The sequence below is a fragment of the Panthera pardus genome, unplaced genomic scaffold (genome assembly GCF_024362965.1).
Source record: "Panthera pardus isolate Hobbes unplaced genomic scaffold, ASM2436296v1 HiC_scaffold_12, whole genome shotgun sequence".
NCBI classification, from domain to species: Eukaryota; Metazoa; Chordata; class Mammalia; order Carnivora; family Felidae; genus Panthera; species Panthera pardus.
The window spans coordinates 57,612,723-57,638,271 of NW_026526677.1; the positions used below are offsets into that span (position 1 = coordinate 57,612,723).

At 43.7% G+C, this 25,549-nt stretch overlaps 1 protein-coding gene across 6 annotated transcripts in view; it reads right to left on the reverse strand.

Annotated features, from left to right (window-relative positions):
- The window catches only part of C2CD3 (C2 domain containing 3 centriole elongation regulator), a 144,331-nt gene that overhangs the window by 5,206 nt on the left and 113,576 nt on the right, over positions 1 to 25,549 (reverse strand). For 4 of the 6 annotated variants that reach the window (XM_053900079.1, XM_019449792.2, XM_053900080.1 and 1 more), the window contains 4 exons: positions 24,766 to 24,930; positions 19,294 to 19,511; positions 15,252 to 16,170; positions 12,024 to 12,135 (listed from right to left, as the gene is read on the reverse strand). In XM_053900079.1, the coding sequence (XP_053756054.1) occupies positions 12,024 to 12,135; positions 15,252 to 16,170; positions 19,294 to 19,511; positions 24,766 to 24,930 (1,414 nt within the window). Of the gene's footprint in view, positions 1 to 12,023; positions 12,136 to 15,251; positions 16,171 to 16,330; positions 16,502 to 19,293; positions 19,512 to 24,765; positions 24,931 to 25,549 lie in introns of those variants that run through there. The other 2 variants (XM_053900081.1, XM_019449791.2) reach the window with 2 other exon arrangements.

Consider the following 25,549-nt stretch of genomic DNA (forward strand, 5'->3'; position numbering starts at 1 on the left):
AGCTGGAAGCAAAATTTTTGGAAGAGCTGAAAACTAAAAGTAAACAGCTCCCTGATTCCGGCTGCCTAGGTGGGCTTGCCAACGGATTGCTGCCTCAGAGACAAGTGAGGGCTCAGTACAGCTGCCTGCCTTGCTCAACTTTCACCCCCTTGGCTGGGTGCCTTCCCTTGGAGTGGCTCCCAGGGTCTTCTCTGAAGGCTAGGACTAGGACTTCCTTAGGCTAAAAGAGAGTAGCAGATTCAGCAGCCGCAACTAGGAGCAGGGGGGAAGTGAGGACAGGACAGAGACCAGGGGCCTATCCCTGAGAGGCAAATCCTAAATTTGATCACCCAGCCCAAATGCAGTGTGGCTGGCTCCACGCTTTGAGCTCCATTCCTCACCACCCCCTGGTCCCTCCCTATTCTTCCTCTGAGAAGCCTTCCCTGACAACAGGCCTATTCCACAGGGACTAGAGCCACACTCTCTCACCCTGGGCCTCAGTCCTCACACCCTCCCCCCCATACAGAATGAAGAGGCCTGACTAAATCAAGACTTCTCAACCCTCTGAAGCCACACCCTGTCAGTGAGAGGGCTCAAAAGTCCAGACTCCTGAGAGGGAAGGGTTAAAGTGACACTCCTGGAAGAGGTCCTGGTGCCTCCCAGACTCTGGCCTCAGAGTAGCTCAGGCAACTTGAGCCCAGCACCCGCCCCGGAGTCCTGTGGGCCCTTTCCCTCACTGTGCTTGCCAAGCTGCATTCTGGGCCAGGGTGGGCACCAGCCAATTCTGGCTGTTTCCCCTGACTTCTGTACACCCTTGGCTAGGGAGCTCATCTCCTCCTGAAAGCTTTGTGTGGCCTTTATCAGAAACCCTTGGACCTTTAGGACTCTTCTTGGCACCCTGCAGAGGGCTAGGGACTCAGTGGCTCCAAGAAATGAGGCAATATGTCAGAGCCTCCTGCCCTAAGAGGGACATCTCAGCCATCAGGCCCAGACCACAGGCTGAGGCGAGAGGACACTGGGCTCAGGAAGTTCCCTTGGGCCCCTGCTGATGTGATCTGATGATTTTGTAGAGGCTGGGTTTCTCAACCAGGATTGTACATCTCCTAGATGCCTCCTGGCTTGAGGAAGGGAAATTCCTTGGGCTTCTGTGAGAAAAGCAGCGGACTTAAAAGGCTTCAGACTCACAGACCAGCGGGGCAGAGACTTCCGAGGCTAGGGATCTGTCACCCTCCGGTGGGAGTGGTGTGTCATCCTGGGCCTCTAACTCAGGGTCTGAACTGAGCACAGTCAACTGCTACAGCCCTGAAAACTGTTCTCCGTATATCAGGGGTGCTCTGTGGGGCCTAACTTCCCAGCTTCCAGTTCTTGGTCCTAAGCTTTTGATCACACCCTCATCTCTTAGTATTTCATCCTACCGGTTCCCCCCAAAGTGGAACAACGTAAGAGGGAAGACGTTTCAATAATAATGATGATAAAAATAACAATAACTAATACTCATATAGTTCTCTCTTATGTGCCACGAATAACTGTACTTTACATCTCTTACTCAGTTAATCCTACACAAAACAAATCCTAGGAGGCAAGTCTCTTATGCCCATTTTTTTAAAAAGTGTACTTATTTATTTTGAGAGAGAGAGAACACACACGTGAGTGAGTGGAGGGGCAGAGAGAGAGAGAGAGGGAGAATCTGAAGCAGGCACTGTGCTGTCATGCAGAGCCCGACATGGGCTTGACCGCAAGAATCTCATGAACTGTGAGATCGTGACCTGAGCCAAAACCAAGAGTCGGACACAACCAACTGAGCCACCCAGGTGCCCCTTATTCAGATAAAGGAACCAAAGCACAGAAAAGTTAGATAGCTTGCCCCAGAAGGTTCCACAGCTAATAAGTAGCTGAAGTTTAAACTTAGGCTTCCTAGATTCATAGGCCACCCTTCTTGCCACTGTACAAAACTGCCTGGTAGGAGAGAAGAGAGAAATATAGTCACAAATTAAGTCTGTGTTGCCTCTGGAGAGACCATGCCCAAGACTCCTCAGAAACCCAGCAGCCGAGTCAGGGCAAGAAACCAGGTTTGCTGACTCTCAGCTCCCCAGCTGGCCAAGCACTTTGATCCCTAGTGATGTCTAAAATGCTGTGGGATCTGGCTGAATGGAGGTGAGAACGCTAGGGTGGGGGGCAGTAGACAACTCAAGGCTCTCAAGGGTACACTTGTGCCTGGCTTTGCCTCTGACTTCCTGCCTCCTACATTCACTCCTCAGGAACAACACTCCTCAGGAAGAGCACCTGACCCCATGCCTGTGGCTAATCCAAGGGCTCATTGGGGTACCTGGGTGGCTCAGTTCGTTAAGCATTGGACTTTGGCTCAGGTCATGATCTCACAGTTTGTGAGTTCGAACCCCATTACACTGACAGCATGGAGCCTGCGAAGATCCTCTGTTTCCCTCTCTTTGTGCCCCTCCCCAACTCTGTCTCTGAAAAATAAAAAAGCATTAAAAAAAAAAATCTGAGGGTTCATTCATGATGTGTGTAGAGCCTGGACTTTAGACAGCAAGACCGAGAACAAGACAGGGCCCATCTCATGGTAAGGAACTGCCATGTAGGCAGGCAGAGACCAAGGCTCAGGTGACAGGTTGCTTTTGCTCTTTGCATCTGATTCCTATCCTACCCTATTCTGGTCCAGTCCAATCTTTCGCTACCTCTGACCTCCTCCCTAGCATATACTGCTTGTACCTCCAGGTTGCCAAATCTGTTGATTCTCTGAGAGGTTTCTTTTCTCCAGATCCACAGCTTGTAAAGCCTTTCCTTCATCCCTGCTGAATTCTACTCAAGCCACTCCTGTGGCTGTCTTCCTTTCCCTATATTCATTCTTTTTGCTTTGTTTTATTTAAGTGTTACTGTAGGCTAATATCATTTAGAAAGTGAGTGGTTTGGAGGCCACTAGGAACTGTCAGCTCTCTGAAGGCAAAGCCTGTAGTACCGGGTCCTGTTCTTTAAGCATGACAGGCACTTGATGGAGTTGGTGGACTGAGATATAAAGCTGGCTCCCCTGGGGAACTATGAGGTCCTGAGGGAAGGGGCCTTCTGTCTTCTCCTGCACCGAACTCAGGACTATGGCTTTTTAATTTGCCGGAAGATGTATATTTCAAGTTTGAGGCCCAAACTACCTTCCTACACTCTGGTCTCCATGTCCTCAGGCCCAATTCTGGCTCTCCTAGTCACCAATAAGAAGTTACTAGAGGGTTCCAAGCAGAGAAGTCACATGATTTATTCACCATCTTAAAAGGTTAACAGATGCTGTATGGGGAGTGGGTTGCCAGAGACAAGAGCAGAAGCAGACAGGCAAGTGAGGAGACTCCGGCAATAATCTAGACAAGAGGTAATGGAGGTTTAGATCAGGGTGGAAATGGCTGGAGTCGTGACAAATACAGTAAAACCTTGGATTGCGAGTAACTTGTTCTGAGAACGTTCCACAAGATAAGCAAACCTTTCTAGTAAATTTTAACTTGATAAATGAGCAATGTCTTGCAATACAAGTAGCACATTACGCTGAACATCACATCACAACTGAGCCAATGGTTCTGTGTCTCTCCTCCCTCTCTCGCTGTGGGATTGTGGGTGATCCATGCTCAGATGCTTGGTCTCAGGCCGCAGTGTTTGGCAGAAATCAGTGATTTTTCAGAATGTTGGAAGGTGCCCACAACTGGCACTAGTGTATTTTTTGTCACTTCAAAGCACCCATGGACCGTCCTTTGCTTTTCCATACAAGAGTAACCTTAGGAATACTTTGCTTCATTCTAGGTCAGGGTGTCTGCAGAGAGAGACCCTTTCCTCTGCTGCCTTATTGCCAGTTACATTAAATACAATATATGGCAAGTTTATTAATACTGTACTATAGTCAACATCCATGTGAGCATGTACAGTGGCCCCCATGCAGAAAAAGGCTGGAAAGAAAGGCAGTAAGAAGGAGATGATTATGGTGGAGTTTAAGTAAAGGAAATCATCAAGAAGTACAAACGAGTTACACGAGTGGCTGAAATTGCAAGATTTTATAAGAAGTCTATGTCTGCATCTCGTCTGCAGAGGAGGAGAAAAAGGCGGAGGAATCCCTCACTTCACATGAGATTAGGGAGATGTGTAAAATGTGGAAAACAGTGCAAAATTTTGTAGAAAAGAAAGAACCTGAACAAGGCTGTAGCAGTGTGAGTGATGAATCTGTTTAACGACAATGCAATGTCACATTGCCTCCTCAAAAGGAGACAAAAGCAAGTGTCATTGGATAAGTTCCTGTTGCCCAAAAAGAAAAATATTCCACTGAGCCAATAGATAGCAGTGATTCTGTTAGTGATAGTGAAAGTTGTCCTACACAATAACCCTCCTCTCTTGTCTCCCTCACACCAACCATGAAGTTTTCAACAGTAAGTGCAGGTTAATTTATTTTTCTTTATATTTTGTATTTTCTTTGTATTTGGTATTATGTTACAATACTGAAATCATTTTTATATGAATATTTTTGGGTTGTGGAACAAATCATCTGAGTTTTGATTATTTATGGGGAAATACACTTTGATATACAAGTGCTTTTGATTACAAGCTTGTTTTCAGAATGAATTATGCTTGCAAACCAAGGTTTTACTGTAGTTAGATTTGGATATATATATATTTTTTAATTTTTTTTTTAATGTTTATTTATTTTTGAGACAGAGAGAGACAGAGCATGAACAGGGGAGGGGCAGAGAGAGAGGGAGACACAGAATCTGAAACAGGCTCCAGGCTCTGAGCTGTCAGCACAGAGCCTGACGCGGGGCTCGAACTCACGGACCGCGAGATCATGACCTGAGCCGAAGTCGGACGCTTAACCGACCAAGCCACCCAGGCGCCCCAGATTTGGATATATTTTAAAGACAGAGCTGCCAGAATTTCTTGGTAGACTGCAAACAGAGGCACTGGAGGTGATTCCAAGGGTTGTGGCCTGAACAACTGAACTAGAAGCATAGAGTAGCTGCTTAACTGAGATGGGGAAGGCTGAGGAACAGATTTGAGGAATAAAATCTGAAGTGAGTGTTCATTCGAGTATCTCAGATATCCAAATGGAGCTGCTGAGTAGGCAGTTGGACATATGAGTCTAGAGTTTACAAGAGAAATGCGAGCTAAGATAACCATCAGCAGTTGTCAGCAAACAGAGGGGACTTGAAGCTTTGAGATCAGATGGGGTCATCTAGAAGGCAAATGCAAAGACTGAAGTATCAAGACTATGTCCTGGGTGACTCCTATATTACCAAGTAGGGGAAATAAGGGAGAACGAGTAAAGGTAGCTGAGCAGAAGCAGCCACGAGGGAGGTGGAGAACCAAGAGGAACTGATACCTTAGAAACAAGTGAAGAAAGTGTTTAAAGGAGAGATCAATTATGTTACATGCTGCTGAGGTCAAATAAATTGGGCACTCAGATTTGATAAGTGGTTTAAGAATATGGGTTTTTCAATAAATAAAGTTTTTGTGGCAACCTTGAAGAGTCCCTCTCCCTTCCAGTGGCGTGAAAGAGTGGATATGACTGAGACTAGTCAGAAAGAGTCATGAGGAAGATGACTGAGACTAGATAATGGGATGGTGAGAAGTGAGTAGATATAAAAGGTGGTAGAATTAACAGACCCTGGTAGCAGACTGGCTCTCGGTCAGGTCATGGGGGATAAAGGAGCAAGAGGTTGGGAAGATGATATCTATGCTTCTGGCAGAAGTAGCCACATGATAGTAGTTGGGTTTACAGAGATAAGGAATGCAGATGGCAGAGTGGGGGAAGCAAAGGAAGGTGACAAGTTCAAGTTTGGGACATAGTGAACTGTCTGAGGTACATCAAGGAAAAGATGGCCAGGATACAGTTGGATCCATGTGTGTCTGTAGCATGGAAAAGAAGTCTAGACTGAAAATAAGGATCTGAGAGTCGTCAAACTGTAAATAATAACTGAAGTATTTGGGAGTGGTTGAGATTTTCCCAAAGAAACATCTACAAGAGCAAAGGACATAAACCTGGGGAAAACAGGATGTAAAATACTGCTGTCTCATCTTCTACCTCCTTCCTCCCCTTTAAGGAAGTTGATAAAACTAGTTTGCCCACAAGCAGTTAAGCAAACAGAATCAGAAGTGACTTTACAGTAAAAAACAAAAAACAAAACAACCAAAAAAGTAACTTTACGTAAATACCAAGAAGCTGTCCCAGTGAAGAGGTACTTTATCAGGAGAGGTAAGAGAAAGCAGAGGCAGCAGAACCTGATTCACAAGTAATATGAAACTGCCACTGGTTGACTGTGTAGCAGTCCTCCCATCTTCCTCCCCTCCTGGAAGAGGTGACAACCAGAGATGAAGCAGTCATGACTAGGAGAGCTCAGGGCTGGCCTCTATACCCTCTCTGTGTGGCACTTGGCATTCTACAACTTCCCTATTAGGCCTGATAATCCCATCTGACAAATGAGGAAACAGACTCAGAAAGATCAGAAGACTTGACTAATGTCACACAGAGACCTAGATCGACTATACTGTTGGGGAAGGAGCAGGAAAAAAACCTGTTTCACGGATGCTGGAAGTGGAGACTGTCTGGGAGGTTCCTGGGCTCTGGGGCATCGTTTCAACTTGGAGTGAAGGATTAGGCCTTCCCTTAGATGGTGAGGCCAGAGCAGCTGAGCCAGCACTTACAAGCTCTTTCCTTTTGCAGGGATGAGTTGTGTGCCTGGCCCTACAGCAGGTTAGCTATAGCACAGCAGTCCTAGGACACTCCTTGGGAAGAGCCCAGCAGCCTCTCAAAATGCTTCTCTTCAATCTTCAGGGCCAAGGCCAGCCTTAGGAGGAGGCAGAATAGATGAAATTCCCAAATGAGGGTACAGGACTAGGCTCCTGCCCTCCCTTCCCCGACTCTCACTTTGCTGACAGGGCCTGAGACATTACAGAGAACAGAAGATAAGAAAATAGAAGCTTTCATCAAATGGGAAACCTTACCACCAAATTTCTAATCCTACTTGCTTTAGCACCCATCTTCTCGACCTTCTCCATCTTCCTCCATGCTACAGGGTGAGTTTTCTTTTTCCTCTCAAAAGGCTACCTCCACATGTGCTCTGGATCCCATGCCCCCTCTGACTCAGGGACCATCTTTTCTATTTTCTCTCCCTCTCCTGCACCTTCTCCTTCTCCTTTTCTCTACTGGATCATTGCATTAGCATAAAGAAAGCTGTAGCCATTCCCATATGAAATAAAACAAAACCTTTTATCTTTATCGCCTATGCTATTCCAGCCACTATTCTATTTCCCTGCTCCACATTCACAGGCAGATTTATGGCAGGAGCTTGTGTCTCCATTTTTCACCATTCAATCACTCTTAAAATTTTAGTTACACACAAATTTGTGATTTCACTGTGTAACATAACAAAGAAACTATGTAACATATGTAAATTATAGAGCAGAATAAAAATGAACATCTGTGAACCCACAACCCAACCCAACTGTGAAAATAAAGGAAACCTCACTTAAAATGGAGTCACTTGTAAGAAGCAGACCTAGCATTCCTCAACAGTAATCTTACTTTACATACCCCAGCAGGAAAAAGGAAGAATTCTCCTGGCCCAGCAACAACTCAGCCAAGAACTCAGCTGAAAAGCCCCTGCCAGCTTCCTCCTCTCTCTCTATAAAAGCAAGCCCCTCTCTGTTTTGCACATGTGCCAATGGTCTACCATAGTTTGCTTGTTCCCAAAGTGCAATACCTCTACTATTCCAGAATAAACTCATTCAGCCGGTAAAATAACTGGCTCTTTTGTTTTTGAAGATCAACAGAACCAAACCTAAGTACTAAAACATTGCTAATACTGCTAAATAGACCTATGTGTTCTCCCCTATCCTCCACAACTATGAACACTGTAGTCAAACTGTTGAAAAACAGAGAAAACCCTAAAAACAGAGAATAAAGGTCACATTACATTTGGGGCAGCGACAATAAGAATGATGGTTGTTTCTCATCAGAAACAATGTAAGTCAGAGTATGGAATGATTGCTCTAAAATGCTAAAACAAACAATTCAAGTTGGAATTCTATATCCAGTGGAAGAAATATCCTTAAAAAGTGAAGGCAAAAAAAGATATTTTCAGACAATTGAAGCTGTTACCAGTAGGTCTGCAATACATGAAATTCTTTTTTTTTTTTTTTTAATGTTTATTTATTTTGAGAGAGAGAGAGTGAGTATGCACATGTGAGCAGGGGAGCGGGGCTGAGCCAGGAGAGACAGAGAATCCCAAGCAGGCTCTGCACTGCCAGTGCAGAGCTCCACATGGGGCTCCATCCCACAAGCTGTGAAATCATGACCTGAGCCGACATTAAGATTTGTACGCTTAACCGAATGAGCCACCCAGGCGCCCCTGCAATACATGAAATTCTAAAGGAAATGCTTCATGCTGAAGGGAAATGGAGCGAAAAAATCAGGATGTGAAGAAGGAATGAAGAACACCAGAAATAGTATGTGGGTAAATATAAAAGTCTATTTCTTGTCTTAAATTCTTCAAAGTGAGGCCACTTTTAAGGCCTTCAGAGACTGTAAGCTGAGAAGATTATGGTGCCGCTGCCCAAATATAATTCACAATTAGATCTAAAACAAATATAATGAAGTGAATCAAAGTTCTGATTTATTCCATGGTAACTATTTCAATGCTTTAAAAAATACATGTAATCCTTACATTTTTTTTTTTTTTCTCTTAGCTTTTGGTGCCTCTACTTGCTAGTGCCTTAAATACATACTTGATTTGATTCCTAGGTTACCAAGCACTGGGTAGCAACCAAGAGCACCAGATTCAGAAAATATGCTGCTATGAATGCATCAAATAGTGAGAGAGGGTCATTGTTAGTGAGGACCACCAATCTCCTGAGGTTTCTTGGGCCTGGGACTTTCAATGTGACAGTTTTGGGTGAACTGTGATGACTGGTTACCCTAACTAGGACCCAGAATGAGGTCCTGAGGAGAGAGGTGGCCCTGAGAACAGCACACAAACAATGGAGTTTTGCTGTGAGCAAGAAAGAAAAACGGCTGAAAAATATATGAGGCTTGTTATCTTCTTGGAACTAAACATGTCCTTTAATTGAAGTGAAAATTCGTATTTCTCCCTCTCCCACACTTTTATCTTATAATAGATCAAAGACAGTAAATTCCTGGGAGTTGGGACATCATGAGGGCAGAAATATGAAAGAAGGAATGGCGGGTCTGTGTGGCAGGTGAGAGATGACAGCTCAAAGTGGCTCACAGACTCCCTTCCTGGGGGGTGTGACTCACTGACATTTCACCCACTTGGCTGGGAGAGGAAGAGGGAAAGGGAACCAACAGTGTCTACTTTTTTCCTCTAGGGTAGTTCTTGCCATCATTCTATTAGGTAAGACTCATTGGCCTGATGTTATGTGTAAGGAAACAGAGACTCAAAGGTCAAGTCTCTTGCTCAAGATCCCTTAATTAACTTAGTAGCAGATTCAGTATTTCACTTCATGGGTGCCTTGCTCAAAAGCTTGTGCTTGGTACCTGGATCAAGGTCTGTGACTCTAGCATAACTCCTGATGGGTATGTATGGGATATGCAAGAGGAAGGAGAGGAGCTGGTGACCAGAAACCAGAGTAGGAATAAAGGCCACAAAGATGCAGAGCTCCTGGGTCGGGACTGGCATCTCTCCTCTCCTTTGGGAAGGATTTACAAACCTGATAAAAACTAAGATGTATGAGAATTTAGGTTGATCCATGTGCCAAATAAATGAGATGTCCTCAAAATGGTGCTGGGGAAGTTGAGGGAGAAGGAAAACTAGTCAAGGGATCAGACACCTGATGGCTCTTCTTCTTTAGGACTATCCCCCAGGCTCTCAAGGTGTTTCTGGACTGACCCAATTGGTCATCAAAGTAGGCTCTGGAAGAGCATAAAAAATGTTTAAGTGTTAAGTACAAAATGAAACCCATATAAAGGCAAATCGGCTAGAAAAATATACCTTAAGTCAAGGGTCATGATTTTAAAGTGGTGTGATGGAAAGCATAGAGTTTTAAATCATATGTTTTAAGTCACTTATTGTTTGGGAGACCCTGGGCAAGTGACTTAATTGTTATGGGTCTCAGTTTCTATATAAAATAGAAATAATATCTTGTGGTCTGTATGGAAAATTCTGAGCTTCAATTTTCCTTTTTTTAAATGGGGATAACAATATCCCATCTTACTGGGTTGTTGGGAGAATTAAATGAGCTTATACACGAAAGCACTTAGCATTATGTCTGTTGCATAATAAGCATTAAATATGAGTTAGCTATTACAATTAATAGGCTGATATATTTTGTTCATAGTATGTATTATTCTCTGAAATTATCTTTTTTTTTTTTTTGTTAAGTTCCATGAGGCAAGAGCTTTATGCCTGGTTCACCCCTAGAATTTAGAATAAGTGCCTGGTACACAGGCACTATTTTGGCTCTTTTCTCCAATACATCACTGCAGTTACTCTTGACCATCATGCTACCAAATCTGAAAGACAACCCATCCTCTATTCAGCACCCTGGGTGAATTCTTTAAAATTTAAGTCAGATCTCACTCCCCTGCTTAACACACTTCAAAGGATATCTTAGCATTTAGAATAAATCTAAACTCTTTCTTGTGGCTACATGTCCTGTGTGCTCTGGGCCCTCTGGCCTCATTATGTCAGTTTCTATGTTCCAGTGCCACTGGCTGTGTGTCGGTTCCTAGACCATGCCAAGCTCTTTCAGCCTCAGGGACTTTGCATTTGCTGTTCTCTCCACCTAGAATACTCTCCAAGTTTCTTACATGGCTGGCTCCTTTTTTTTTTTTTTAATCTTCATTTATTTTTGAGAGACAGGCAGAGTGTGAGCTGGGGGAGGGGCAGAGAGAGAGGGAGACACAGAAGCAAGCTCCAGGCTCAGGGCTGTCAGCACAGAGCCCGATGTGGGGCTTGAACTCACGAACCGTGAGATCATGACCTGAGCTGAAGTTAGATGCTTAACTGACTGAGCCACCCAGGCACCCCTGGCTCCTTCTAAGTATAGTAGTTAGCAACACAGATTTTGAAACCAGAGTGCTTAGGTTCCCATTTTTGCTCTATCATTTAACACCTGTATGAGCCAAGATACTTAATCTCTAGATTGTGCCTCAGATTCTTCATCTTTAAAAACAGAGATAAAATATGTACCTCATTAGGTTGCTGAATGTAAAGAGTTAATATAAGGTGCTTTGAACAGTGCCTAGCAAGCACCACCATGACCACCATCTTTCAGCTTAAATACTGCCTCCTCAGAGACCCTGTTCTTTATCAGAACACCCAGTACTCATCACAATCTGTCAATATTTTTTTTGTTGTTGTTTACTGTTTGTACTCCACAAGCAGGGAATTTGTCTTACTTAACTACTGTATGCTCAGAACCTAGCACAATGCCTGATACAGGTACTCAGTAAGTATATGCTGAATGATTACAAAAGTAGTTATAGTATTATTAATATTTTCTTGCCACCTGTAAGAAAGGTCCAGAGCTGTGCCAAGGCAGCAAAGAGGAGAGCTGGGATCTGTACCCGGGTTCCAACCACCCAGCTCGGATGAATGATGGTTACAAGGTGTTCTGTAAACAACAACAGGTATATCTCTGATATTCTCTTCTTCCAAATGTTAACTCATCTGTCAAAGTTTGCTGACGTTGCATCTCCTGCTTGAAGCTTCCTCTGCTCAAGCCCACCTTTGGCTTAGTGGAGCTCCCACAGCACTCAGTATTCATTTCTTGGCTGAGTCTTATTTTTAATGTTTCTGCACTGTTTCTTCCACATATCATCTTAACTGATGATGCCCTGCTCTTAACTCATTTGCACTTCCTCACTGTTCCTGAGCACCTCGTGCACCTCTGGGCCCCCAGAATGTGCTCAGCACAAGTTTGGAGAGTGACCACTGCTGCCGCCTTTTCAGGAATCTGGCCTGGGGCAGCTTTGCATTGTGCCCATGCTTTCATGGAAGAGATGAGGACTCTAGGAGAGGGGGGTCAGCCAGCTGTTCTCTTACCTGATCTGTTGTGACTGGCGGTGGCAAAGCTGTAGAGAGTGAAAGGATCCGCAGGGAGGCCTCCAACTGCTGAGGAGGCAAAAAGAAGTTGGGCACCACAATGGGTTCCGGGCTATAATGGTAGTTAAGGGGCACAGATACACTGAAATCTGCCCCCCTTGCCAGACTGGCATCTCCACTGGCCTTAGTCATCCCTACTTGTCCAACTTATTCTTGTACAATAGTGCCTTCTGTCTGGAAGGCCCTGCCCACCCCTAACAAGTCGCAGTCTATACTTTCTGCAAGGGTCAGTTAAAATCCTTCCTCTCCTAATGTTAGACCTCAGTGATCCCTCCTTCCCCACAGTCTACAGCACAGTCCACAACACAGACCAACGCTTGTTTTACTCTGCTAGGATGCTCAATTTTTCTCAGTATTCCTTCCAGAAGCTTCTCAAAGGCAAGGGGGGGGGTGTAGTTTTCTTCAGTTACCTCATTATTTCCCTAGAGCCCTGCATGAGGCTGGTACGCAGCAACATTTAAATGATACTTGCTGAGGTCCTGCTGACCCACAACTGACCCATCAGAAGTCAGTCAGACAGGGTTGGGTTGGAAGGTGGCCCCAAGGACAGTGTCTTAGGCTGGAGGGAGATGCCTGACACTGAAGGAGGCTGGTCCTCCCAGTTGTCCTCTGCCAACATCCAGGAATGAGGGCTCTACATGAGGGGCTGTCTGTGGATATAGCTGGTTCACCCAGTCTGCATCTGAGCCCTAGAAGTCAAGTACCACATCTTATACTTTTCCTGTGTACCCTCTAGATGTACCCAGTACTGTGGTGAGAACATGGTGTTTCCAAAAATATTTGTTCAATCAAAGCACTAATTCAGTTTGGGAGGGGACTACTTTGGTGTTCCAATTTTTTGTTTCTGTTCAATAAGCTAAATATGGTTCTGGTTCAAATTGTTTTATCATGGTTCTTCCATGCTAGAATTTAAGCTCCAAGAGGGCAGAGATTATTCATCTCTTTTTCAGTCATGTTCCTGTCACCTAGCACAGTACCTGGGACATAGTAAGTTTTTAATAAGTATCTACTGAATGAAGCGTATCCTCAAGGCTCCATTTTGTGTGGGTGGTTCTCCTTTTCCATGCTCTGCCTGCTCCCCTTATCTATTTCTGGAGACACCTACCTTTATAGCTGGCCTCCTCTTGGATGTCTTGTAGGCATATGTCCAAAATGGAAATCTGTACCTTCCTCCAAAACTATCTGTCTTTATGTGCTAGCCCCTATCCAGTCAATGACATCACTTACCTAGCAACTTGTAACAGAACTAAGTCTACTTTGTATTTGTTTTTCTCTTCCTTGCGCCTAATTCTCTCCCATCTATGATGTAGATTAGATTAGCCAGGCATAAAAGGCTCTTTAAGATGTAGCCCTGCCTCACCGCTCACCATCTCATGTACCCCTGGACTCTAAGCAGAGTGAACTGCTCCCCACAGGTCAGGCTCTTTCACCTGGCTATGCCTCTGCATACACAGTTCACTATAACTAGAATTTTCTCGTTTGTTTACAGGATGTCTATTCATCTTTGAGGTCCAGCTCCACTGTCTCTCTTCCCGGGATACATCCAGTGTTGTGGCAGCTTCCTCCTCTTGCTCCCTAGCATTTTGTCCAGGTTTCATCACAACACCTAGAACAATAAATTCTATCACTGCCTGTCTCCTGCCTCATGATAGGAACTTCTTAAGGTAAAGTCTACTTCAAATCTGTCTTCAGGAGAGCACCAAGCCTGGCAATACCCATTTTTTGAAAGGATGAACACTTGGGAAGGTCTGAATTAGAGCACTACCCTTAGGACCTGGTCACATGTGACTGCTCCAGCACAAACCATGTATTCTGAGCACAACTAAATTGACTGTAAAGGCAGCATCGTCAGAACCCAGGCTGAGTGAGGCTAGGAAGGAACTCCACTGGAGGTGGTCTGCTTTCAGTGCTCACCCTCCAGCCATTTCATAGTTTCAGCCTTTCTGAATCCCTACCCTCTACCTTTTAGTTTCTCTCTGCTCTGCAATAAGAATCACATCATACAGTATGTACAAATGTTTCAAACTCATTTGATTTTCTCAGGAATCTTGTGAAATTAGGATAGTTCAATTCAATCTATATTTACTGATCCCTTCTCTGTGTAATGTCTGGTGCTGGGGACACAGAAAAATACAAGGTCCCTGACCCACCTAGAGAGTGTACAGTCTGGTGGGTAAGGGATTACTGCCCCCATCTTATAGGTGAAGAAACTAAGGCTCAGAAAGGTTAAATTGTATGCCTGAAGTCACACAAGTAATAAGAAAATGGGTCTAGAAGGGTCAAAAACAGGCCCCCTGGCTTCGGGTAGAGAAAGATCTCTTCAGTAAAGCAGCCTCCTTCACTGGTAGCTGTGCAGTAACCCTCGCTTGCCGTTGGGATGCCAGGTGAACTGATCTGCTCAGCGGGGTAGGTAACAGATATGAGGGCTGTCGATGGGTCTAGGTAGTTCTTCCCATTACAGGGCCATCTGTGTTTCAAAGGAAGAGGGGGAATGGCAGGTGCCCCTTCTCTCCATTGACACTATCCTTCTGGGGGGTAGGGGGAGTTGGGCAAGTCCATTTCAACTGTGCCCACTTCCTCTCTCCTTGTCTTACTCCTTGTTATTACTTGCCTTTTTCTGAAAAAATGAAGTATTAGGCAAGTCACTATAACTTTGGGCCTCAGTTTCCCTAAATGCAAAATAGAAATGATGATACCTTCAGGACTTACAATGATGGAATGAAAAGGTATGTAAAGTGCCTGGCACATAGTAAATACTCAATCACTGCTAGTACTCTCCCTTTCCCTCTCTCTGCACCCTCCATTTCTATTTCAACTGAGATTAATGGTCTCATTCCTTACATCCAGAGCCCTGCCTTCAAGTGTAAAACACCTAATAGATTAATTTAATAAATCAGGCTGGGCCAGGCCAATGAATGTGCTACTAACACTTACACCTAATTCAAAACATTATGCTTCAGAGGGCAGGGGTTAACAGTAGCATCATAGCACCTTATTAGGATCGGCAAGTCTTGTGAAGGAAGGAGCTTCCTATATTTCCCAGTGCATTCCATGAGGGAGGCCACTGCTCATGCTCACACTCACGCACACACTAGGTTGGCCTAGTGCTAGCATCCAAAATGCTAGAAATGGCGTAAGGGGCTACTTGTGGGAAATACCAAAGGATACAGGAGACTCTGCCTTGTGGACACCTCTGATCCAGATGTTGCCTGCTTCTGATGGATGTCAGGGCAGTTGATGGGTAGGCCCTGATGGCTTTCCTTTCTGCTCTGGGAGGCTAGGCTGAGAGGGAATTTCTCAAAGCTATCAGCAGAGTCACTTAGCTCCGTGGAGGCAGCTTCATTCTCAGTCTGGGCTTCTGGCTTGGGCTCCTGGTCCTGATCTGCTCTTGGTGAGCTCAGTCCCATGGAGGTTTTGCTCTGTTGGGCTCCTGAGAGTGTTACTTGTGAGATGAGCTGCGGGTCTGTTAAGGCAGGCTCTCCATCCCTTGCCTGAGAGGCTTCACCGTCACAAGCAACAAGACTTTGCCTAGGAGAACCCTGCCTAAGCAGGTGGGGGTTGACAGCTCTTCCTGGGCTGGACAGAGGGCTACTTTTACCCTTGAGCTCCTCTCTGGGGAAAGGCTTTGAAGGACAAGAGGGGCCTTCCCTATGCACCTCATCAGGCTGAAGGCTGATGATCTCACTTGTGTCTGACATGAAACTGGACCAAGGGCTAGTTTTGTCTGTCACAGTGGTGATGTCATTAAGGGTCCTGGGCTCAATGATGTCTTCTTCATAGTCCTCATCGCTGTAGACTGGGTCTGCCTCAGTTTCCTCACTGCTCTGCATCCTTGTGTCGGGTACTGTGTGCCCCAGGGACTCATGGAGCAGTCCTCTTCTGCTTGAAGTCTCTTCAAGAGTAGGGGGAGTTAGGCAGTTTCTGCCCTCATCCAGCACTTGTGCCAATGACATATTGGGAGCTGTTCTTCGCTCCTGCATGGCCCCTGTGTCCTGAGCATCTGGTAGGGTGGTGACTTCTCCGCTTCTACTCCTGGCTTGGTGAGAACTCAAAGATGCTTGAGAATTCCTGGTGATGGTCTGCAGATCTGAACAGCAACAGATACCACTCTTACTACAAGGTAGGGCCACAGACCACTCAACTTTCCCAAGCTAGGCTCTAGCTTCAGATGTATTCTTGCAATCAGACTTTGAAAAATCTTAAAGATCGTTAATCCACCCAAGTCAGCGAAACTATATTCAAGGCAGTACAATTTCTAGCACTTTATTCTAACATCAGAGGACCAAAATCTAATCTGTTTATAGTTGTGGTTACATCTGTGGAAACACTTTCAGAGACTATCTGCTCATGCTCAGGAATTCTTGGGAGCTAGGAGTCCTGGTAGGCATGTTCATGCTTCCATTTACTTCAGTAATTACCTATATTAAAAACCAAAATGAGAATCTACTTATTTACCTATTTGATGACAGTTATTAAAACTATATATTTTACTTGGAAAATAAAAGCAATTAATCTATCACCCAATTGGTAAAGTAGGGGAGGTTTATTACAGAGAAAATGGAGGGAGGATGGCATTATGGAAAGAGCAGAGGTTTTTGGAGCTAGTCAGTCTTGGGTTCAAATCTCTACTGTCACTTATTGTGGTCATGAGCAAACCATCCTCTCTCAACCTGTTTATCTTTAAAATGTTATTAATACCATCCTTTGCACAGGGTTATAGTAAAGAATACATCAGATAAATGAGCACACACTTTGTGGCACATATATAGACAACAAGTGGAAACTACCAGTCATTTCAAATTGTTTTTGTGATTAAATGGGAGGGAATAAGTTAATAAATAGAACTACTAAATGGTTTGTTTACATTATTATTTAAGAAGAGAATGTTAGGAATTGGGAGGCAGATTTGACTCTCGGGGTGTGGGGTCACATCTCCCTCATAGCACCTGATGGGAGTGCTCAGCCTATAGGAGGTGCTGGCTAAATTTAATACATTATCAATTTTCATGTCTTAAAGGGAGTGAGTAGATGTATGAAAATGGAACATCTCTACCTGAAAACAGGAACAGGAACCAGGAAGGTTAGTCAATCCTGATCCCTTGGCCTGAACTATCCTTTCTGTCTTGGAGGTGTCTTTCTGCTTTTTACATACCAGTCCATCCTTCAAGGCCCTGCTCTACTGCATCTCCTCTGGGAAGCCTTCCTAGGTGCACCAGCTGGATGGGATGGCTATACAGCTTTGTTCTATAAGGAAGCATTTAAGATGCTATTGTGTATGTTTTCCCCATCAGATTGTGAGCTTCTTAAAGGCAGAGACCACATACCTGATTCATGTTGCATTTTTAGAGTCCAGCAAAGGACCTGGCACACAGATGTGGCATAAATGAGACCCCCTCCTCCCCATCAGTAACTCACCCTCAAGATTCACTGGTACCTACTCGTGTAATGACTTCTTCCAAAGTGTACTAAGACACGATGGAGGCTGGGGAAGTTTATTTTTTTAAATTGTTTTCTTCGAGGGGTGCCTGGGTTGGCTGAGTCAGTTGAGCGTCCGATTTCGGCTCAGGACATGATCTTGCAGTTCACAAGTTCAAGCCCTGCATTGGGCTCTGTGCTGACAGCTCAGAGCCTGAAGCCTGCTTTGGATTCTGTGTCTCCCCCTCTCTCTCTGCCCCTCCCCCATTCATGCTCTGTCTCTCTCTCTCACAAATAAATTTTAAAAAACATAAAAAAAATTTTTTTAAATTGTTTTCTTCGATCTAGTCCTCTCTCCCTTTCAAAATTCATCCTCTCCTTATAAAAGTCAGTTCTCATTCTGTCATCACCTTGCTTAGAACTCCCCATTTTCTTCCAGGATAAAGATTAAACTCCCAAACTTGGCTTCAAGGTCCTCCAGCTTCAATCCTCATTTCTCTTCTCTCTCCTCTTTTAATATACCCATTTAAAGGGGTTCTCTATATGCTCTCACCTCTACCCCAAACAAGCCTCCATTCTGCTCTTATCCTTTCTTTCTGGGGGACAGTTTCTTCAGTTGACTATAGAACGTACACTTGATGAAAGCAAAGATAATGCTTGTCATGTCCATCTTCCTGAACCAGTAACATAGTGGTACCTGGCAGAGTTTGTGCTCAATAAATAGATGACTGAATATTTCCAAGCAAATGGAAGCCAAATATAGCATGTACTTTGGAAACCCTGGCTACTGACAGGTTAGCTATCTGGGAAAGAGGGTAGGAAGAAGGTTTGTACTTCCTATCAGTCATGAATGGCTTCTTTCCACTTTAAACAGAGAAAATTAAACTTATTCATCCCGGTGTACAATATACATATTTTACTTCAGCAAAAATGACACCAAATGATGGCTAAAGGTACTGATCTAACTGATTTCTCACAATTCCCCAAACTGTGCCTGATATATAAGTTCCCAGGCCTTAACCCAGCATTCTAATTCAATAGAATGGAAGAAGACCCAGGAATTTGTATTTCAGAATAAGTACCCCAGGTGATTCTTATGCTTAGGCACCTTTGAGAAATACTTATTCTATAGTAGTCTCTGTCTGGGCTGCACAGAATTACCTGGGCAGTTATGAAAAACACTGATGCCTGGGTCTGCACCCTCAAAGATCCTGTTGTAACTGACCTATGATGCAGCCTGGGCATCTGGATCTTGAAAAGCTCCCTCAAGAATTCTAATATGCAGCCAGAGTGAGGACCACCGCTTTAAGGGGTGTTTCAAAGGGTTGACTATGGACCACCAATATCTAGAATCATCTGAGGTACCTGCTAAAAATGCAGGCTTCTGGCCTCTGAGAATTAGAATTTTAAATATGTCTATAGTTGATTTTTTCCTGAAAGTAGAGTGGCACAAGTTCAAGAACTGCTACTAAAGAGCTCACCTAATCCACTCTCATCTTGTTTTGGCTAGGGAATCCTCAAGAAGGGAAAAGGTATGCTGAGTCAAATCGTAAGTCTGGGCAAAAACCTACCAAGAACCTGACCTGGGTCTCCGGCCTCTCAGTCCAATGTGCTTTCCACTTCACAATTTCCTGTGCCATGCTTTTAAATCTCTCCTTTCAAAAGGAAGACAGTAAATAAATAATATAGTGAAAGCTGTTGGTCTCTCATTTGTCACAGGGGCTTGCCTGAGGGATGTTTTTTGAATAGCACCCAGTGACCATAACTCCTCAACAAGAGGGGCCCTGAGCCATACCTGTGATTAAGGAGCTGACTTGCGACACCAGGTTATTGGATTTCTCCAGAAGGCACTGGCTGTCAGGGTCTAGGCTGCTAGCTCCGGGCCCAAGATGGTCCCTATGAGTCTCCTGGGACTGCATGACGGCAGGAGGCTGAGGACTGAGGGGAAGTAAAGGCTTGGTGAGCTTCTGACTGAAGTACCGTTGGATCTGATCTAGCTCACTCAGATTCCTCCTGTAAAAAAAAAAAAAAGAAAGGGAGAACAGGACAAAAGGGTCATTCACTGGGATTACAAGCATCTTTTATGTTCCTCTCAGACTATGATCTGGCTACTGGGGGCAACTTTCCACTCCTTATGTCTAGCTAATGAGATTCCTCTTCTATGTCCAGGAAAAATCTCCCCTCCTGTAGGGAACCATTCTTGACTACCATTCCTATCTAGTCTTCACATCCTCTTACTCTGACAGACTAAGGCCTTACTCTGGACTAACACTGACCTTTGCTACCTCACAGTCATTCTTCACTTGATCTTAGCCAAAAGGCCGAGAAGCGATTACCTCACAATCATTCTTGATCTTTCAAGTAAGTGATTTCTTGAAGCAAGCCTTCTCTGAGCCTCTAAATTGGTTTAAGAGGTCTTCCTTTATGCCTCACAGTTCTGTACCCTTCAATCACATCATTTGTTTCACATCTCTGTCCTCTGATGTACTGTGAGCTCTGTGCTGATTCCTTTATATCTGTTGTACCCAGCATAGTGCTTGTCACAAAATCAATGCTGAATGGATAATGAATAAATGACTTAAAAAAAAAAATCTGTTCAAAAACTTTGAATGGGGCCACATTGATTCTTACCATTCTCCAGAACTCGGGACTCCAAATCTTGTGCTTTCTCCATAATAGATGGGCCCTGTCCCAACTGGGTTCATTTCTGCCTCATACCTCTGAATGCTGGAGCCTGAGTTCAAGCTACTCCCCTTGCTCTGTCCCTATACAATTTTAACTTTTTTTTTTTTTTTTTTTTTTTTTTTTTTTTTTGAGAGAGCACAAGCAGGGGAGAGGGGCAGAGGGAGAGAAGGAGAATTTTTTTTTTAAATGTTTACTTATTTTTGAGAGAGAGAGAGAGAGAGATGAGAGAGAGACAGAGCATGAGCGGGGGAGGGGCAGAGAGAGAGGGAGACCTAGAATCCGAAGAAGGCTCTAGGCTCCGAGCTGTCAGCACAGAGCCCGACGCGGGGCTCAAACTCAGAGACTGCGAGATCATGGCCTGAGCTGAAGTCTGACACTTAACCGACTCAGCCACCCAGGTGCCTCGAGAGAAGGAGAATCTTAAGCAGGCTCCACACTCAGCATGGAGCCTGACGTGGCGCTCTATCTCATGACCCTGGGATCATGACCTGAGCTGAAATTAAGAGTCAGATGCTCAACCAACTAAGCCACAGAGGTGCCCCCCAACCTGAGTTTTCTTATCATGTATTAGTTTCCCAAACTAGGCCATGAGCATTTGGTAACAGAAGATAATATCTCAACCTTCTTTATTTCTCTGGTACACTCAATGTGCCTGGTATAATTGGCACTACATAGACACTAAATACCTGTGAAGTAAATTGAAAGTCGTTTTATGCTTTTGTTAGGAACAGTCTGCTGTGTTCTACCATCAAATCCAAATTAAATGAGAGAATACAAAGCTGATCCTTAATCTGTCATTAGAAGCCACGACTCTCAAATCACAGTGGATTTACGGACTTCAAGCTGTATTACAAAGCTGTAATCATCAAGACAGTATGGTCCTGGCACAAGAAAAGACACTCAGATCAATGGAACAAAACAGAGAACCCAGAAATGGACCCACAAATATATGGCCAACTAATCTTTGACAAAGCAGGAAAGAATATTCAATAGAATAAAGACAGTCTTTTCAGCAAGTGGTGCTAAGAAAACTGGACAGCGACATGCAGAAAAATGAACCTGGATCACTTTCTCACACCATACACAAAAATAAACTCAAAATGGATGAAAGACCTAAATGTAAGACAGGAAGCCATCAAAATCCTTGAGGAGAAAGCAGGCAAAACCTCTCTGACCTCGGCTGCAGCAACTTCCTACTCAACATGTCTCCAGAGGCAAGGGAAACAAAAGCAAAAATGAACTATTGAGACCTCATCAAAATAAAAAGCTTCTGCACAGTGAAGGAAACAATCAGCAAAACTAAAAGGCAACCAACAGAATGGGAGAAGATATTTGCAAATGACATATCAGATAAAGGGTTAGTATCCAAAATTTATAGGAAACTTATCAAAGTTAACATCCCAAACCCAAATAATCCAGTGAAGAAATAGGCAAAAGACATGAATAGACACTTCTCCAAAGAAGACATCCAGATGGCCAAACAACACATGAAAAAATGCTCAACATCACTCATCATCAGGGAAATACAAATCAAAACCACAATGAGACACCACCTCACAACCGTCAGAATGGCTAACATTAACAACTCAGGCAACAACAGATGTTGGCGAGGATGCAGAGACAGAGGATCTCTTTTGCACTGTTGGTGGGAATGCAAACTGGTGCAGCCACTCTGGAAAACAGTATGGAGGTTCCTCAAAAAATTAGAAATAGAACTACCCTGCAACCCAGTAATTGCACTACTAGGTATTTATCCAAGGGATACAGGTATGCTGTTTCAAAGGGGCATATGCACTCCAATGTTTACGGCAGCACTATCAACAACAGCCAAATTATGGAAAGAACCCAAATGTCCATCAACAGGCGAATGGATAAAGAAGATGTGGTGTGTATATATATAAATACACACACACACACACACACACACACACTGGAGTATTACTCAGCAATCAAAAAGAATGAAATCTTGCCATTTGCAACTACATAGATGGAACTAGAGGGTATTATATAAGCTAAGTGAAATTAGAGAAAGACAAATATCACATGACTTCACTCATGTGAGGACTTTAAGATACAAAACAGATGAACATAAGGGAAGGGAAGCAAAAATAATAAAAAAACAGGGAGGGGGAGAAACATAAGAGACTCTTAAATATGGAGAACAAACAGAGGGTACTGGAGGGGGGATGGGCTAAATGTGTAGGGGGCATTAGGGAATCTACTCCCGAAATCACTGTTGCACTATATGCTAACTAACTTGGATGTAAATTAAAAAAATAAATAAAATTTAAAAATCACAGTGGTTTACTTAGGTGTCTACATTTGGGTGTCTGCCACCTGCCACTTGTAGCAGGAAAATGCAAACAAATGTTAACTGGGTGAAGCTTTAAAGAAAATGTGCAAACCCAACTGACCTTGTCAGAGGTTCTGGGTATAGAACCTACTAATACTAAGCTGCAATTTTCTTATCTGTGAAAAAGGTTTATTAATATTTGCTCTGCAGACCTCATAGGATTGCTGTGACTCAAAAGAAGCACTGTTTTAGGGCTCTGTGAATCTAAGGAGGTAATAATGCAAAGTCGCTATTTTGTTTCATCTCCATTTTTAGAGAATTCATCTACTAGCAGTTTTCAAAACCTGGTTCTAGATCTAGCAGCATTAACATCATCTGAGAACTTCTTAGAAATGCCAATTCTCAGGCCCTATCCTAGACCTATTGAATTAGGAACTGTATGGGTGGGTAGAACAATTGCTGTTTTAACAAGTTGTTCACGTGATTCTGACACACACTAACTTTTGAGAACCACTGTTCTAGGGCAGTGGTTTATAGCCTGGTAATTTGGCCCCAAGAACACATTTGGCAATGTGTGAAGACATTTTTGGTTGTCACAATCGGGGCAGGAGAGCTACTAGTATCTAGTAGATAGAGGCCAAGGATGCTGCTAAATTCTTACAATGCATAAGACAGGCCCCCTACAGCAAAATATCTGGCCCAAATGTCAATAGCGCTGACACTGAGAGAACTGCACGAGAGTTTCTTTTTCTCTTTCTTGGTAGATTCTAAAATATGTTATGTGAGTGACCCAACAAAATGCAGACACACTGTTGGGGCGCCTGGGTGGCGCAGTCGGTTAAGCGTCCGACTTCAGCCAGGTCACGATCTCACGGTCCATGAGTTCGAGCCCCGCGTCAGGCTCTGGGCTGATGGCTCAGAGCCTGGAGCCTGTTTCCGATTCTGTGTCTCCCTCTCTCTCTGCCCCTCCCCCGTTCATGCTCTGTCTCTCTCTGTCCCAAAAATAAATAAAAAACGTTGAAAAAAAAATTAAAAAAAAAATGCAGACACACTGTTAATGGTTTTACTTAAATAGCCTCCAGTCTCTAGCTGAGAATCTAAAATGAGAATCTGAACATACCACTTCCTTATAATACAAAAATTTGAACAATTTCCCACAGTCTATAGTATAACTGTTCAATTCTTTTTAACCTATGTTCCACCAATCAAAAATATTTTGCCAATTCTTTTCTGAGTTTGCTTTATGAAGCCAAATAATTTAAAAAAAATTTTTTTAGCTTTTTCCAAATATAAAATCTTTCAAATATTTTTTCCTCAAATTTTACACACTCTCTTCCTCCATTCCCCATCACTTTCCACTTGAGGATCATTTGTTCTAAAAGTCCAAACTCAAGCTGACATTCAAGGCCCTTCAAGATGGTGCTACAGAACTTTCCTTGCTCTTTACATCTTTGGCTCAGCTTTATCCTAACTGTACTGCTGGTATTTCTCCAAACGTGACTTGCTGTTTCAAGCCTCTGGGTCTCAGTGTGTTTTCTGCATAGAATGTCCTTCACATTTGTTGACCTTCTCCTTCAAAGACTAGTTCAAGTGTGACTTCTTTAAATATTCCCAAAACCAATTTAGAATGTTACTTATTCCTCCATCTACCCTTGGCCAGAAAACCTGCAGCTCTTATCACACATCATTATAATTATCTGGCAACAGACTATCTCCTTCCTTTTCTGGGAATGGCAGAGCCAGGACTGGAAGTCAAGGCTGTTGGACTCTGAAGCCAAGACCTTTTCACAGGACCACACTTCTTACTAGATAACCCAGGTGCTGATTCAGATGATCTATAATGGCCCTTTCAATTCTCACAGTGCTTCTGTGGCTCAGATGCTGACTGAATTAACAAAGAGGGAAGCATTAACAGGACAGATGGTGATCTGGATGAATTCAGTGGTTGTGAGGACAGTGGGCAGGATGAGGGTCTATAAATTGTAAAGTAGATATGAAGCTGTATAATTATTAACTTTGGTGAATAATCTAAAGTTCCTGTATTAGTGGAAATAATATAATAGTATAGAGCCGGTGAAGGAATGGAAGGCCCCAAGTAGAGACAGATTTATCTATGAAGAATCTTGAGAGGATCCAGGGTCCAATGCAACACTAACACAGACAAAGTCCCCTTCTACACTTCCCAGGGCAGTGGTAGCTGACAGAACAGCAGTATTGCAGGTTGCCATAGCCCATTTACCTTGTGCTTTACTATGGTTTCTTGTGTCTTTTCTAAGCACAGGGTCTTACCTGAGAGAAGTCAGAATGGAAGTGTGGGAGGAGGACAAAGGCAATGTGGTCAGTTTGTCATCATGTGGCAAAACTGCCTCTCCCTGCTGCAGGGATTCATGAAATCGGCGGATGTTCTGTACATGCTCTTCATGGCGTGATGCCTGACTTCTTGCAGTACTGCTTCTGTCAGGAATAAATGGGGCCAAAATAAATTCCCAACCAATGAGAAAACTAATGTGACAATCAACAAATAACCCTCCTACAATGGTATTGCAAATCCATCCTCATTACCACAGTCCTGGCTTCAGTAATTCTTGCTTAGATGACAACTATCCTCCAAATAATCTTGCCTTCAGTCTTAACCACTCTCCTTTATTATTTTTTCCCTCTCTTTTCAAATGTGAATTCCAGTGTAGTTAACATATAGTGTTATGCTAGTTTCAGGTGTAAAATATAGTGATTAAACAATTCCATACTCAGTCCTCATCAAGTTACATGTATTCTTTTTTTTTTTGTTTTTTATTACAGAGAGAGAGAGAGAGAGAGAGAGAGAGAGAGAGAGAGAGAGAGAGAGAGAGAGAGAATGAGCAGGGGAGGGACAGAGAAAGAGGGAGAGAGAAGCCCAAGCAGGCTCTGTACTGTCAGCGTGCAGCCTGATGTAAGGCTTGATCTCACAAACCGTGAGATCATGACCTGAGTTGAAATCAAGAGTCAGATGCTTAACATACTAAGCCACCCAGGCACCCCAAGAGTGTACTCTTAATCCCTTCACGTATTTTACCCATCCCCCTTACCTCTCCTC